Below are 16,992 nucleotides of genomic sequence, written 5' to 3'. Positions count from 1 at the left end.
TATTACAAAACTTTGAAGTAACATTTGATCAAAAGTTGATATGCAATCAAAATTGGTAAACAGAACAGACAAACAAGATGATTTTACATTAAAAGCTAAACAGTGGTTTTTCTTTAAATAGTGAAATTAAATGCTATTTAACTAATGTCAAAGGAAGACACTATTTACTAAGCTCTTCACCAGGAGAAACCACACAGTGGTCTATCAGTTTCCAATGAACATTTTGTCTTTTTCATATAAACCAAACAGAAGACAAACTTAAACAAATCTAGAAGTTAATGGTACTGCCAGAGTCCTGAAACCTGAATATAGTTATTTTTTTGTGAATTAAAAAAAATAATTCATTTTCTGCTTGTATAATGTATTAACTCCCACATTGTTTGATAGAATAGACAATGAAAGGAGAATGCTGGAGACATTAAATAAGGTTATTTCCAAATAAGTTTTAGCAGATTTGTTATAAAGAGAGCCTCTTGTTTGCTGTTATTGCTTTTTGGATGCTGGGCTTGTTTGCTTTTTATTATACTGATTATTTTAATTTTCTTTTGAAGAATGTATGCCACTGAGCCCTGTTTAAATTGGACCAACATCTAAGTTCCAGTAAATAAATAAATAAATCCGAATGGTTGATGCTGGTACTAGCTGTGGATTTCTTGTCCCTCCCTTTATAAAAATAAATTATGTGTCTTTAAAAAAAAAATGCCAGAGAATTGGAAGTTAGGCTTTGGTACTACAAAATCTTTTCTTAACTCCATCAGGATACTTCCTATATAAAAGACGTGGCTAGAGCAAGCACAAAGGTAAAATGAATCTTTTTTTACTTGGGCCTCAAGGAATCTAAGTCCACCTTTCCCACTGGGGGCATTTGCAACTCCTGAAATTTCCATTCAGCATTTTCAATAGGTTGGGGATTCTGAGAGTTTTAATCTAATATATCTGAAGAGAAATAAGATTGAGAAGATTGGTTCAAAAATGGCCAATAGAAAGCATCTAAACCATAGATTTTTTTTGTTTTTGTTTTTAAATAGCAGTACAAATCCTCTATAGGTCTATGTAGAAGCGTATTCCATTGAGTTAAATAATCAAATGTTGCGGAAGTGTGCATAGGTTTGTTGCAGAAATGTGTTATAACAGAAACATATGGACAATCATGATTAGTTTAAAAGCAGAACTCTGGTATAACTCTGACAAAGCTTAGAATGTTATATTTTTGTTTTAAATAAAGGAGATACTCCCAGAAAGCAAAATATGGCATCATATTAATAATCTGCTTTGCTTTTTCAAGTTAATACTGTATGACCATATCTTTCTTAATTTGCAAATCTCACATTTTAACATTTTAACCAAGTTTTAGCAAATAAAAAGCAAAATCTGACCATTATGCAATGTCCATATCATTCTTAATTATAGCACCAATATACATTATATGTATCTTTTATTTTGAACTACTGTTCTGATTCATGTTTGGTTCATGTGTTTTCATTACATCCAAACAGAAATGACATTCCTATTTCACTGAGTAAGGAATAGGGTATTGCCAGATATTTTAACCCATTTTTTCAATATTTACACCATTATTGAATATCTATTTAGAGCAGAGGTGTCAAACTCAAGGCCCGCAGCCCGAATACAGCGGGGTGCTTAGACCTGGCCTGCGGGACTGCCCTGGAAATAGCATTCTGGCCCACGCTTCCTCTGCCAATGAAAATGGAGCTTTGTTTTCCGCTGTGACAGCCTCCTGCAGCCCTCTGTCAGCGAAAACAAAGCTCTATTTTGACTGGCAGAGGGCTGCAGGAGTATCCCCCCTGGCCACCCAGGCCACCACAGGTGCCCCCGACACGAATGACATTGAGCTGGCCAAGCCCATCCTGGCCACGCCCTCCCGGCCCCCCAAGGTCAAACAAAACCGTGATGTGACCCTCAATGAAATCGAGTTTGACACCCCTGATTGTGTTATTCCCAAGGGCATGCATAGACAAAGAAGAGTGTGATCTATTTTTAAAGGCTATCAGATCCCTCTCTGAGCAACATATCCTTATTCCCAGACACAGTTGGGTAAAGTAATGCCCACACAGGCAAACCAGAACAAGGCATTGCACTAAGTGATCACATTTATTTGAATATTTTGTGTGTGTGTTCTAAAATTGGTTACAGAATAAATACCTGCATCTTATAACAGGAAGTCCATTTTTTTTTAATACAAAGTGCTTGTTAGAGGAAGTTGCATCAACAAAACACAGGAAGCCATGTGTGTACTTAGGCACACACTTCCCTCCTGGAAACTAAAACAGATTTTTAATTTTTTTTTTAAGTTTCTTTTCCCTTTTTTGTGCATTTCATTTCCTGCCATTGTGTATTTACAAATCTCTGAAAGAAGAAAAAAATGCCAATATGTACGATACGTGGCCTTTTAACACACAAAAAAAATCAGCCTTAAAAAAAAAACATCTACAAGTGTCATTTCTTAATGAATCAATGATAGAAATTTGTCTTAAAAATGGGAAGGAAAAAAATAATTAAAAGGAAAACCAAAGAGCCCAGACTTTGAAATAAAAAGGATCATCTGTCCCTTTAAGTTTTCCCCACAGGAAAGTAGCAATGTCACATGATCCAAAGCAAATACTTGATTGAAATTCTTGTTAATTTTTCCCCCCAGTTTCCCATCCCCAACCTGATAGAAAGAAAGGAATTAGAAATAACAGATGACAACAATGCCCCACTGTGAATCTGGCATGTGGTAGGGATAGATGGAAATGGATTTGATTTAAAACAATAAAAACTAGATTGAAAAAATTCAAAAATCAACAGGATTCTACCAAAACCAGATGGTTAACTGGTGACATAGTGTTTGGTGGAAGGCTGACCATAAACTCTATAGAAATCCTGGCGTCCATGTTGCTGAGATGCATCAATCCATTCTCTCACTGCCAATCCTGGAAGCGACTGAGGTACAGATGGAGCAGGTGGGAGTGGGTGGGAATATTCCTGTGATGACACTGTCCATGGAAAGTGGCCGGATCGTGGATATGGCTGATGCCCACTGTGATTGGATACTGAGGAACAGTAACAGTTGTCCACTGAGCAGACAAGAATTTTACGCCCACCATACTGGGACAGCACAGACTGCTGAGATGATGTGCTGTTGGGATAGTGAGAAGGGTTGAACATGGAGCTGGAGTGAACTGGTTGGGGGCCACTGGGGAGTCCTACTATGTGCTGCGTGGAGCTACAAGGCACCATGGGTTGTGCAGACTGGCCTTCACCAGCCGAAGCCCCCTGGCTGACGTACTGGTTGGCAACGGGTCCCGAGGATGGCTCCAAGAAGCTGGCTTCTGGGAAAGCTGTGGAGTGCTTGCGTTTCTCGGCTCCTGAGTTACTGATGCTGCAGGGGTACATAGGGATGCTCTGCAAGAATGGCACAGGGGTACTGAAGGGACCTGAAATGAAACAGAGAAAATAGGTGACATCTCCATTAAATGTCACTCTGCTTTTTCAGCTGAGTGATTAAGGCAACAGCACAGATCCGTATGTTTGCTAGTAATATAATCAACTCTGGCAGATAATGCCAAAGACAGACGTGATCTCAAAACTAATAGAAACTAGGAAAAGAACCCCTGATTATTCCAGCTATCCCTTGTATACTTCCCATAAAAGTAATGTCTAGGGCCCTCCTCCATTTAGATGGAGATTCCTGCTGGACTTCTGTTCTTATAATGAACAAATAGAAGGAGAAAATATTTTTCACTAAATGTTGTTATTTATAATCTGCGGGAAAGATGGCAGGGTTTTCCAATATGCATAATAAAGTCAAATATAATTTTGATGCAGAACATGGATTTCTGGAACCCAGAACAATGGGCTTAAAGGTTTAAGCTTTCTAATGTATTAATTTCTTCACCTATATAAAGATAAAATAGAATGGGGGTTTACAATCCTGAAAGAGCTAGGGTGCATTCTTATAGTAATTTCCCCAACAGGCAAATGTGAAATGCTTGTCCAATCACCCAGTCTCATCCTTGCAATACACAATTTTCGATCCTTGAGGAATTTCCTATCATTGACCCAGTAATCCATTCACAAATCAGCCAAATTTGACTCTTGTATTATCCACAACTAATTAACCTCCTTGTTGCTCATTATTTCACTTCTAGCTTATTTTCTATTTACCTTTTCTCAATCAGATTAAGTGATTAATGATTATGTGGTGAAAATAAATAATCTGATCCGAGGCAGCTTCTTATTCACTAACTTAAAGTAACAAACAATTTCAACTAACATGTACCATTTGGAGACTGAATAAAAAAAGTCCTATCAAGTCAAATAGGAAATACTAGCACTATATATTTATAATACGAATACTGTGCACTTTTACCAGAAATATGTGATCTGGGACATATACACATTAACAAGCAAACACTATTTATATTATTCCAGCAAGAAACACTTCACTAAAGACCAGGAAACTCAGTGAAAAGGCACTTTTGGTACATTTTCATCTTCTGAAGATTAGGTTGCTGGCCATTTTCATGCATGATGCATTCTTCAAATATTATCCAGCAAATATAAAAATGGAAGCAGAAATGGAAATGAACATTTTATGAAAAACCTCAAAATGCCCCAAGTCCCTGGAAATTGTCCTTTATGAGTAACTTACATTGCACTTGGCCCAACTGTTGATTCAGTAGCCTATAATCATTTGAGCATGAATCATTTACAAGTAACAGTAAAAGGTAGCTTTGGATACATAACACCCCACCCCTGACTTTGGCCTCAATGGAAATCTTTGACAATATGGTCTTACCTAAAATTTGTAGAAATTCTATTATTATATAACTAATGGATTGGACATTAGGTAAGTAATGTCCAATCGGTAAGTAAAGAAGCTATCTCTTTTCAACATGGCTATAATTTCAGAACAATATTAAGCTAATATAAAATAACTCTCAGACACATAATGCATAGTAACATTTTTATGGAGATTTTCAGTCATCCAGGTCATGATTGTCCCAAAGGTGCTTTTTCAAGAGGCAACTGGATTTTCTAGTTTTTCCTTCCATTCCCCACCATCCAGTCAGATCTGAAGAAGCTTTCTGGATGAGAAGTGAAATATCTTCAAAGATAAAACAGAAAGTCCAATTGCCTCTTGAAAAAGTACCTTTGGGATAGTAACAGTTTATTAACTATTAGATTATAACAGAATATAAAATATAAAACACATAGTAGAAGTAATAGTAAAACCATATATTAAAAATACAATAAAAGAAACTGCAAATTGTACTTCCATGTCACCCTTCCAACTGACTTCAATCAGATTCACATATGTGGTTCTCAACTCTTTGTTCAAATAAAGGGCCATATTATTATTACACCTGCATGTAATAATAATGTGCATAAATAATCAGGAAGTCTGCAATTGTGGCAAGATATATTATTATTTAATATTAATGTGTTGAGTGGTTTAAAAAGATTTTTGGAGGTAATATCTTACACTGTCATTTTCTAATGAATTATTTCTATGAATATATATATTTGAAGAGACTGTACAGCATTTCATATTACACTTGGAACATTTGCCCATTTAATATCATCTCATAGAAGTATTCTTCTGATATACAAATATTTCCATATAAGCAGAGAATAAACATTAAAATAATTATTCACAAATATTATAAATCAGGAATTGGTAACCTTTTCCATCACCATTGCATGCGCTCATGCAGTAACACAGAAATCATTGATCAATATAATTAGTTGAAATCTAACGAGAATACAATGTTCAATGTTGAAATCTTAAAACGATGATTTATCATTTTGGAGAATATAGAAATGCCATTCAGAAATGTCCTCAACATTCTAGAGCCAAGGGGCAATATATTTATAACCTTTTCATCTTTGTTTCATAAATTTTAACCCATTAACAGCTATTCTGAATGCAGCCAAATTACAGCTGGTAAAAATAGCAGTCTCCAAATGTTTTGGATAATAATCTACACTCCTCACTCCCTAGTACCTGACAAATAATAATAAAATCATATTGGTTGCTACAGAATTACTCAGGGGAATCAGTAGTATAGCAGTAATTGGAAGAATATCTTAAATAAAAGAGACTGTACTTCTTTAACTTCTTTCCTAGATTAAGGCCATACTCTATAGCACAGAGTAGAAATCCTATGGCCCTTCCAATGCTTTTGGATTACCAGTTTCAATCAAAATGGTAAATTGTGAGAGCTGGGAGTCTAATAACATTTGGAAGGAAACAAATTTTCCATTCCTATTCTAGAGGTTAAGTAGAAAATAGCCAAGACATCAGATTGAGTTATTTTTCTCGGACTATTAAGACCACTGTGTACAAAAATGCAGAATGCCTTTTTTTTCTAAAATATATCTTAATACATCTGGAACTAACAATATAAAGTGAAAATATTGTGGGAAGAATATTATTTTGTGCCACATCCATGCCACAGCTCCCTAACCCCTTTGAATTAAAATTAAATTGCCAATTAAAAAAGCAGCACACTGTAAGGAATGTAAGGCAAATTAAAAGAAATAACACAAAAAATAAAATTTTATTTCCCCACCACCCTTAAAAATACATAGTTGGAAAACCATGTACAGATTTAAGATTGGGATCCAATCTGAGTTGGTCACCAGGACCAGAGGTTTAGTCTTCTGAGCTTTTGGACTCATCCTGGAGTCCACACTCAAGGAACTTCTCTCTAGCAGAAAGTGTGCTTTGGGCTATTCTATGCGTATCTATGTGATACCTGGTTGTCTGTAACTTTTTAATTGTTGTTTGGGGTGTTGATGGCCAGCTATTAAGTCATTGGCTGATTTAAACTCCCTATTCTGTAGAACCCAAATTCTTCTCCTGGGATTATTTCACTGAAATACAGAAGCAAATCTGTGAATATGTTGTGCAGTCTCTTGCTTATTCCTAGGGGAAGAGATATAAAACTCAATCCACAACACTCCCAAACCAAAAAAAGGCCCTGCTCACATATGTGTCACATTCCCATTACCCTGGTTCCTGTGGTTTCCAATTTTGAAAATTGGCAGCTCCCTCCCTCCGGAACATCATTCCCCCAGAGATTAGAACGGCCCCCACTCTAATTCTCTTCCGGAAGGCACTGAAGACCTGATTCTGCCAGCAGGCCTGGGGAATCCAGAGCAAGATGGAGCCCATTAAATGGCTGTGATCGGCTGTCGCTGGGGCGGGAGGTGGGGGGTGATTTTATTAATTTATTTGATTTTTTTATTAGTTTTACTGTTTTTAAATGTGGTTTTTATATTCTGTAAGCCGCCTTGAGTTACCATGGATGAATAGGTGGCAATATAAATTTAATAAATAAATAAAATAAAAATAATTGTTTAAAAAAAAAGGGAGCCAAAAGATACTCTGTCCCTGATTCATGCCAATGGAAATTCAGGAGTGAGTATACAAATGATGAAATGTCATGGGAAGTATCACTCACCTTCCAGGAGCTTCCGCAACTGTTTTTCCTTCTTGGCAATCTCATTCAGGAAGAGCTTGGAATTGAGGTGGCCAATCTTAGGAGGGGGCAGACTGCCTCCTGTGCAGTTCTGAGTCCTTAAAATGAGCATTACAATCTATTACAACATATGTTTTTTTTTACAAAAGCCACTGGAAAAATATCCACAGTACCTCTTATTAGGCTATCTGATTCTTTTTTTTTTTTTTTAAGTTTTATTAACATAAACAAACATAAACCACAAATACATGTAAACACTTATACATTAACAAAGAGTCAATCGACTAACTTCTAGAAAACCTTCGCATCGGTGATTAATGTCCATTTAACCAATTTTCCTTAATCATACTATTTACAAATTCACTTGCTTATACCTTGATATATTCATTGAAGTTCAGCAGTATCTTTCTACAAACATATTAACCATTTATTTATACAATCCTACGGCTCATCTCATGTATCTATTTCTGCAATTCTTGAGTTATGTTCTCCTAATGTCCTATGTTGTTGGCCCTATCCTTCTTTCTAACCATGTGTACCATTTTTGCCAAACTAAATAAAAGTCAGTGTTCTCTTTATCTTGGAGCTCTTTTGTGAGCCTATCCATCTCTGCGGAATCAATTGTTCAAAATTTTCTCTCCCAGTGGATTCTGGCAAACTTTTTTCCCTATATCCCTAAGAAGAACTTCCTTTCCTCCATATATCCTTCTTTCTTCTTGTAAAACAATTCTATAAATTTAAGATTTCCCATGTCTTTTTAAGAAAACGGTGTTCTCAACTGCCAAACACCATTTAAATTAATATTTTTTCTTACATGTTTCTGTCACTACTAACAGAGAACAGTTTATTTATGGGGATTCTTTGGTTTTTCAGATATAGGGCATAATTCAAAGCATCTTTTTTTTTTGCTCTGATTTGTAACACAAGTAACACAAGTGTATAGCAGAAACTAAAGCACAAATCCCCCCAAACCATAACTTAACTCCATCAATGCAGAAGCAAAACTTGTATTTCTCATGTTTGAGAAATATAGTTGTCATTTTCTTGAACCCTCTCTCTGAGTAAACTACACATCAGAGAGTTCCATTACAGTGCAACAATAACCCATGATTATAATAATGGCAGCTGAGGAAAGAAATCAGCTTTGTTAATGTTATCTTTACAGCCAACTCAGATGGTTATCTGGATTTCCTGCATTTCAAACCACCCTCTATTATGCAATCCCAAATTGCCGCCAATAGATTTCTTACCTATCCATCAAGATCTTCACCGACTTTGTATTCTAGAAAAGAATAAAGAAATAAAATTAGTAGTTGTCAATCATATAGACCTCTGATGGCACATAAACTACAGTTTCCCCAATTCTGCAGATATCTACGGTGTTCCCACTGATTATATAAATTTATTAAATTCATCTCCAACAACCTATAAATACTCTATAATCAAACTACCTGATGATCACGGCTCATAGAGTCGTATGTTTTGCATATTATCAGATTCATTCTCTGCATTTTCCAAAGTTTTTCAGTTAACAAGAATGGCTTCTGGCTGAAACTGTAATCTAGTGGAATCATAATCATTATGAATACTATCAAGGTAGATGGCAATTGTTTTCTTCTCATAAAAGATAATCTGGATTGCTTTTCAGCGTTGTAAAGTTCATGAGAATATATGTAGAGCATTCTGAAGTACTATATTACTATATATTATCTGAAGTACTATTTTCCTACTATTACATTATGCTTCTACCAATACTCTTTCATTTCTCTGTTGTAATTGAAATATATGGGATCAGTATGGAATCAGCTATTCAAGTTCCATTAGTGGTGTACAATATATCTTAGATTAATTGCAAAAAATACTACTAGTTTACACAAAGCTTCTTGGTTTTAGATAGATTTGCTATGGTTTCCTGAACCACAACAGTGAAAATAAGAGAGCTTTCTTAATTAATCTTACAAATTTAATTAATTTTACAAATAATCTTATCTCTGAAACAAATAGCAGAAGTTACTAAGCAAATATTTTGAGTTAGGTGAAAACTCAATAACTTTATCTATTGCTCTATAATGATTCTAGTTTTTATTATTTTAGCTGTAGTATATGGCAGGTAGACTCAGGATTTTAGAGGATAAGATTACCACTATTGCTGTCATTTCCTTACACTTCCTTGGCTTTGTGCATCTACTGAACATTAATAATACTGAGAATAATGTCACATTCTAGCACATTATTTTTTTTAATTCACTCTGCCATTCTTCTAGTAGTCTGGTTTGGGACTCTTGCTGAAGCACAATTAACTGCAATATAATGTATCAACCCACTTAATGAGATATTCTAGTAGAATGTAAATACCTTGCCAATCAATTATTGAGATTTACAAGCAAGCCTCTTTTTAATAGAGGCATTAATATTCATGAGTTGAAGAAACTTCCTAAACTGAGTATTAGGCCATTTGGGGTACATGAAAAGAGTTTTAGACAAGAATGCTGAGTGGAACCTTATATTAAGTCAGGTCGGAAGTAATCTTTTTTACTATATGACCTAAGAAGGCTATAACCAATAGGAGGATTGACTAGGCATCTCCAACCCCAATCCACAATCCTAAATAAGCCAGTTAAAACATTTGAATCTCGAATCCAAATACATAAGCCTAAAAGATGTTGACTGGATTCTGTCCTTGGGCCACTTGACCAAAATTATAATAGTTTTATTTTATTTCAGTTACAATTTCTTTTATGGTGGGTAATAATATTGTTATCTTTGCCTTAATCCTTCCTCAACCTGATATCCTTTGAGACATGGTGCTAAAACTCCCAGAATTTGCCATAGCTGGAACTTCTAGACTTCAGACATCAGATGTGCAACTGTTTTCAAAAACAGTCAACAGAATCCCTAACCTATTTTAAACTAATGTTATTTGAAATATCCATCTAAATCCATCTCTATTCTATTTCCCTTATTACTTCTATAAACCTTTTTGGGACATTCTCATCCTTTGTGGATAAAGTAGCATTTAAACATGCAGAAACAATGACAGCATCAAACAGGGAAATGGAATAATAATTGAATACTCTTTTCTAGAGGAACATCTATTCTTTTATTCTCTCTCTGCACAATATCTTTGTGTGTTGCTGCAGAAGCTTCAAAATTATTAGAGAGAGAGAAGCCATAAACAATAAAACAAATAAGTCAGTAAAACTACAGAAAATTAATCAAATCTAAAGTAATATAGTTTTGCCGGGTAAATATGGGAGGATTCATCAGGGTAACTTGAGAAAAACAAATGCAAAGAGATGGGAGATGGCCTATGCGAGCTGAAAAGGCTATAATGAAGAGAGGGGAGAAAGAAATTTCTACTGCCAGAATGGGAGACAAAGATTGGAAATTAAGTTACAACTGTGAGCTTGATGCACCCAGTACTGGCTTGAACAGACTCTTTAAAAGCTCTGAATCGTTCGTTTATTCTAAGCGCTCAACCCAGACCTCTCCTTCTCCAAACACATCCCACTTTTCACCTTCATGAAGTTGATGTCTTCTGTCTTGTCATACATGACCTGAACAGAGCTTAGCAGTTTCTTGGCCTCCTGCATGCGTTCGCTCAAATGCAGCACCTGGGCAGCATTCTCATTGCAGAATTTGGCTTGGGCCTTGTCAAGGATCTCCATTGTTTTGCGCAGGTCCTCATCAAGTATCTGATGCATCTTCTCATACTGTAGGCGCACCTCATCCTTCAGCTGGCTTACCTTCTCCTATTGGTACAGAGAAAGAAGAGTGCCCAGAGTCAATGTCCTCTCTTATTTACTTACTACATCACCCATAATGGATAGTGGTGGTAATGCTGCATTCAGAAAATTTATTCTAGGCAATTTTCACTCTCATTTTTTACACAGGTTCATTTGCTTTGCTCTATTGGCCTATATAAATGTTAAAAGAATAAAGTTACTTCAAGATGTGAATTCAACAAAGTGGTGAGGGTGCACATCTTAGCAAATGGCACACAGCAGCTGTGAAGCATCATCTACAAGAAAATAATTTTTGCTTTTGTCCTTGATCAAGATCAGGCCAAATTAATCCTAGCTCAAGATGGCAAACACTGCATTCCAGCAATGAATAGAGGTTTTTCACAGACACATTGTGATACATCAATGCACCCCCTTAGCCCCACCTCCTCTACTACACCAGGCAAATATGCTAGAAAGACAATTTCCCTATCTAACTATCAGCTGAAGTATGAGGCTGAAGTAAAATAAAATTATTTTATATCTCATATTCAGTAGATTATTCATGCCCTGAGAGAGGAAGCTGCACTGGAAGACAGGGCCCTAAGAAAAAGGGTCTAAGCCTAAAGTATGAAAAATACCTATAGATTAATGGTTTCCAATGTTCACGCATATCATAATAAGACATACTGAAATGATATAATTAACATTAGAGAGCTGTAGTTAATGATGTCTTTGGTGGGAATTCTCTAATTATTCCATGCATGGAGGAACAATAATATACGACTATGCCATTTATTTTGTAGGGATTCCAAAGACTAAACCTTCACTGGAAATTCCCCTATCAAGAACACTTTCTTGCTAGATGATCAGAATTCTTCTTGGCTGTAGCTTTAAAGTAAATTAGAATTACTTCAACCAGGCGCTTGTCAGATTCCAGCTTGTACAGCTGCTCCTCAATGTCTTGTTCACGCTCTTCCAGACGGTCCTGCTGCTTCACCAGCATCTTCTGCAAGAGAAGGAACAAGCAGAAGAAAGGCTGTTAAGATGCTTTAAGGGAGAGGGGAAAAAATTGAAAAGGTATATAACAATTACAAGGAATGTTGGTGTTCCACTGTTCTTTCTGTAAAAAGTTACAGTGGCAAGCCTAGATTTGTATTTCAGTAGCTAATCTGAAAAGTGTTCAGTTAATTAGAAAAAGAAAAAAATGATAAACAATTTGTTCTTCCACTCACCAGCACTGCTCCTATGGTAATATACTATGAACTAGAACGGTACATATTACAAATGTGACTCTTATTTGTTTAATCAATCAACTTATAGGCCATGTCAACTGCAGTTGCAACTCTAGGTGACCTTACAAAATACAGTAGAACCTCTGATCACAACCATAATTCGTTTCATAATTTTGGTCGCAAACTGATTTGGTTGTGATCCGAACCTAATTTTGAAAATTTAACGCTTACAAAAAAAGTGGTGTGGAATTTTTGAATTTTTTTGGTCGGAACCCGATCTGGTCGTGGTCAGAAGCGTTCGTGACTAGAGGTTCTACTTGTATAAATAATTAGAATTTTAAAAAGAAAAAAGAGAGAAATAATGAAGTGAAAACAATTAAGAACAGGAGGACTGCTAAGGACCACCTTGAGAAAATAACATATCATCAAAAACAGAGACCAAAAAGTTGAGTTGGAAATCACCTGACCCTCAACCTAGAAAAAGGAGGAAGGTTGGGGCCACACACTGGGTGAATGCTGCTTCGCTTGAACTCCTGATTTTTTTTCAAATTCTTGAACGCCATGCAGACGTTATTAAAGACTAAAGACATGTGCCTCAAAAAAGGTAAATCCATTAATTGTGTTACATAAGACCTTATTCAAATAATTTATTTTTTGTTTTGTAAGCAACAGGTATGTGCCAGGAGTGGAAAAAAACCCACCCTCCCTCCCTCCTTCCTTCTCACTCCCTCAACCCCACCCCCCATGAATATTTTGCTAATCAGGAAAAGATTATATTGGGACGCTTCTTGTTCTTAGATGGACTTTTACATCCTTACTTGTTCAAATCTTTGCTATGAGCCATCTTACCAAACTATATCTTTGTTTCTTAAACTTTAAGAGATTAAAAACAGAATTTCCACCCAAAATAATTTTTTCAAGTTGAAGTGAAGACTAGCTGTTCTATACATATTAGAGACTGTATAAATTCTACAGCTATGATAACAAGAAATTAAAAATAATAAATACTTAACTATGCAAAATCATCCTTAGGTAATTTCCTTTGTATTTATTTTATTCTTGCTATTATTATGATCTTATTTTTCACCTTCAAAGTTCTTCCAATTCTAAGGAAATTATTTCTGAAATGCTATAAACTATTGTGTAAACAAGAGAGTTTTTACTTCAGGTGTCTAAACTATAGCACAGTTTAGGAAACTTCAATATAAACATAAATAATTGATAGCATTTTACATCACCTAAAATTCTTGATACTACTTTGCCCACTTATTATGCGCTAACTTCAGATAAGGCCCTTTCTACTTAAAAAGCAGTTTCCCTGGGTCATTTGGTAGAAGGAAAAGAGGCAACGAAAGAAAAAGATTCCCCAGTGATTCAGCAGACATTGGACTTATAAAAACACTTTAGCCAAACAGGTCTTCAGATAACTAAGCCTCCTTGTTGAATGTCACAAAGAACGTTACTGTAATTTCAAACAAATGAGATTTCTATGATAATGAAGAGCCAGATAAACCAGTCTTGTAGAATTTCTTCCCTTTGCTTCAATAAGCAGCTTCTATATACAAATAGAATGCACTTTGATTTCAGATAATATTACCCAGATATGAAACTTATTTTTATATGAGTAAGGCAATTTCAACTGTTGTATGAACTGTCTACCTTTGACCACTCATCACCCAGGTAACTGCAGGTTACTTCTCTGCCCTACTTCAATGGAAATGAAGTTGTTTTATTTTTTCATTGTTATGAAGATGACTAGGCTGAAAGACACTGACATGCCCAAGGCCACCCAGGCAGATTCTTGTCACAGCAGATTCAAGTCATCCTAGTTCAAGCCCAGCACTAAATCCTTACTTTACACTGGGGAAGAATTCTCATCAACCTATTGTCATTACTCACTAGATAAAATGGTATCTCACCTAGCTGGCAATAAATATTAAGCTAGAAAAAGTTTAGAAACACAGACGGATACATAGCTCAAATATGCTGATGCTATACATGAAAAAATCAATGCCACACCGTAAAATTTATCCTAAGAAGTAGTAGAGGATTAACACTGTTTTAATTACACAATAGTTCTGGTTTGTATTATTTTAAATGCAAATTTTTCCATTTAAGTTTCATCACCAGCATTTGGGAACAGGCAGCATACAAATAAGATAACTAAATAATCTATTGCTGCTTAAAATAATGCATTTTGACATATTGAATCTGTACAAGGATGTGTCTCATAAGTAACATAACTCTAGACATCTATGGAGAAATGAACTTCTCATTTGATATTTGTCTGCAACAAGCACGTGCATGTGTAGTGTAAGTATCATATTCATTCATTGTGGTCTGATTGGTATATATGTGAAATCTGGCTAGGGAAAATCTTGTGAAAGATAAGATTAGAGAAAAAGCTGAACCGTGGGGGGGGGGGGGGGTCAGCTTTGGACTCCAAAGGTTTTGATTGTTACTGGGAGCGGGGGAGAGATTGGGGCAGTTACTGTGTTTTGCTACCCAGAGTCACCATGAGTGAGTTGGGTGGTCATATAATTTTTATAAATACTTAAATATCACTAATGATTTATCTACAAAATTTGCAACCCCTTCTGCCTCCTGAGAATTGAGAACTTGGTCCCCTAGAGATGTCACCTCTTCAAGAAGAGCTAGATCCCCTAAACTTCCATAGTATAGATTTATCATGTGCTCTTTTGACTATACTAAACTGTTCGAAAATTAATTATTTTAAATAAATAAATATTTATGTATTTCATTTCATTCTCTCTTTTCTGGCTACCTCCTCCAACTAATGAAATTCAACTGACACCATTCAAGCTGGGTTCTGCAGTAGGATATCATTATCTGCACTACTAGGGAGTTTTAAGCAGTAATAGATTATTTAGTTATCTTATTTGTATGCTGCCCTTTCTCAAATGCTGGTGATAAATCTTAAATGGAAAAATTTGCATTTAAAAATAATACAAACCAGGGCTATCGTGTAATTAAAATAGTCAGCATGTTACTTAATTCTAACTATTTCAATTTATATAAACTGCAGAGAATCAGCATCAAAGATAATTATAAATATCTATATAATTTATAAATAATAGACTGCATTTAAATGTAACAGAATACTAGAAGATTCATTCTTTTCTGGGGATAAGAAATATAGGATAAATCTCCTAAAATAAAACTCCATAGTCAGCCTTTCTGAACAGCTGTCGAGGCTAAGTGGAGATGATGTAACTTATATTCTAACACCTCTGATGAACAACACGTTTGGAAAAGCTATTTTAAATATTTAACTTTAAAATAATCTGTTTCTTCAAAACGTTATGCAAAAGAGGTGTTAGTCTTACCTGATACGCTTCTTCTCATTGAGTGGGAACAGCATCCAGGAATGGCTTGTCTGTCAGCCAATTAGACTGAGTCTGTCAAAGCTGCAAGGACACGCCTTCTGCTAACGGTCCCAGCTTTTGGCAAAGATGAAGGGACAGACTCGACGTGGATATCTCTGATGTTTGCTATGTTGGACCGACGACCAGCCGGTCACTAGGGTGGGGCTGGATGCTGTTCCCACTCAACGAGAAGAAGCGTATCAGGTAAGACCAACGCCTCTTTTCCATTGTAGTAGGAACAGCACCCAGGAATGGGACATACCAAAGCAGTCTTGTCCTTACGGGTGGGTCGCCGCCTGGCCTGAGGTCCCCTCATCTGCATGCACCCTCTGGAGGACCCGCCTCCCAAAAGCCTCCTCCGCCGAGGCATAGCTGTCTAGTTTATAGTGATTGATGAAAAGGGACAGGGAGGACCAGATAGCCGCTCAGCAGACCTCTTCCAGAGAGGCCTGCATTGCCCACACTGCACTTGTGGCCACACTCCTTGTGGAGAGTGCCGTTATACTCTTGGGCAGTGGAATGATCTGTATCTCGTATGATTTGGAGATACACATCCTAATCTAGCAGTCCAAGGTCGATGGAATGACTTTGGCTCCTAAAGAAGCTGGCTGGAATGACACAAAAAGCAACTCCATGTTTCTGAAAAAGGAAGTTCTTTTGATATAAATCTGGAGTGCCCTCCTCGCGTCTAGCGTGTGCCATTTCCATTCCAGTGCATGCACTGGGTTGGGGCAGAAATTAGGTAAGGTAAGTTCCTGGGCCCTGTAGAACCATGAGTTTACTTTCAGAACAAAAGAAGGGTCCAAACGTAAAACCACCCTGTCGGTGTGGAACACACAGAGGTCCTGTCGGACGGAAAGCGCCCCCAACTCCGATATCCGCCTGACTGATGTTATGCCATCAGGAATGCCACGTTGCAGGTCAGGAAACGCAATGTGGCCCCTCTCAGTGGTTCAAATGGGGCCTTGGTCAGCACCTGCAGTACCTTAGTGAGGTCCCATGTAGGGTATCGGTGAACCACTAGAGGCCGTAGGTTCGTTGCGCTCCTGATGAACTTGCGTACAGTTGGGTGTTGAGCAAGGGAGTCCAGCCCCCTGCAAGAAAGGACCGATGACAGGCTGCTACCTGGCAATGGATTGTGTTGGGCGAAAGACCCTTA

General features: G+C 36.7%; 1 protein-coding gene across 4 annotated transcripts in view; it reads right to left on the bottom strand.

The window, feature by feature from the left end:
* Nucleotides 1–2,093: 2,093 nt before the first annotated feature.
* Nucleotides 2,094–16,992, bottom strand: part of TRIM8 (tripartite motif containing 8) — a 62,084-nt gene continuing 47,185 nt past the window's right edge. For all 4 annotated transcript variants that reach the window (XM_034439971.3, XM_034439970.3, XM_034439969.2 and 1 more), the window contains 5 exons: nucleotides 12,126–12,221; nucleotides 11,009–11,242; nucleotides 8,741–8,772; nucleotides 7,473–7,588; nucleotides 2,094–3,437 (listed from right to left, as the gene is read on the bottom strand). In XM_034439971.3, coding sequence (XP_034295862.1) covers nucleotides 2,830–3,437; nucleotides 7,473–7,588; nucleotides 8,741–8,772; nucleotides 11,009–11,242; nucleotides 12,126–12,221 — 1,086 coding nt within the window. In that variant the 3' untranslated portion in view covers nucleotides 2,094–2,829. The remainder of the gene's footprint in view (nucleotides 3,438–7,472; nucleotides 7,589–8,740; nucleotides 8,773–11,008; nucleotides 11,243–12,125; nucleotides 12,222–16,992) is intronic.

Source organism: Pantherophis guttatus, chromosome 6 (assembly GCF_059756535.1).
Source record: "Pantherophis guttatus breed Tessera chromosome 6, ASM5975653v1, whole genome shotgun sequence".
Classification (NCBI taxonomy): Eukaryota; Metazoa; Chordata; class Lepidosauria; order Squamata; family Colubridae; genus Pantherophis; species Pantherophis guttatus.
Note: the sequence above shows the minus strand (reverse complement) of the source record. Positions and strands in the feature narration are given on the sequence as shown.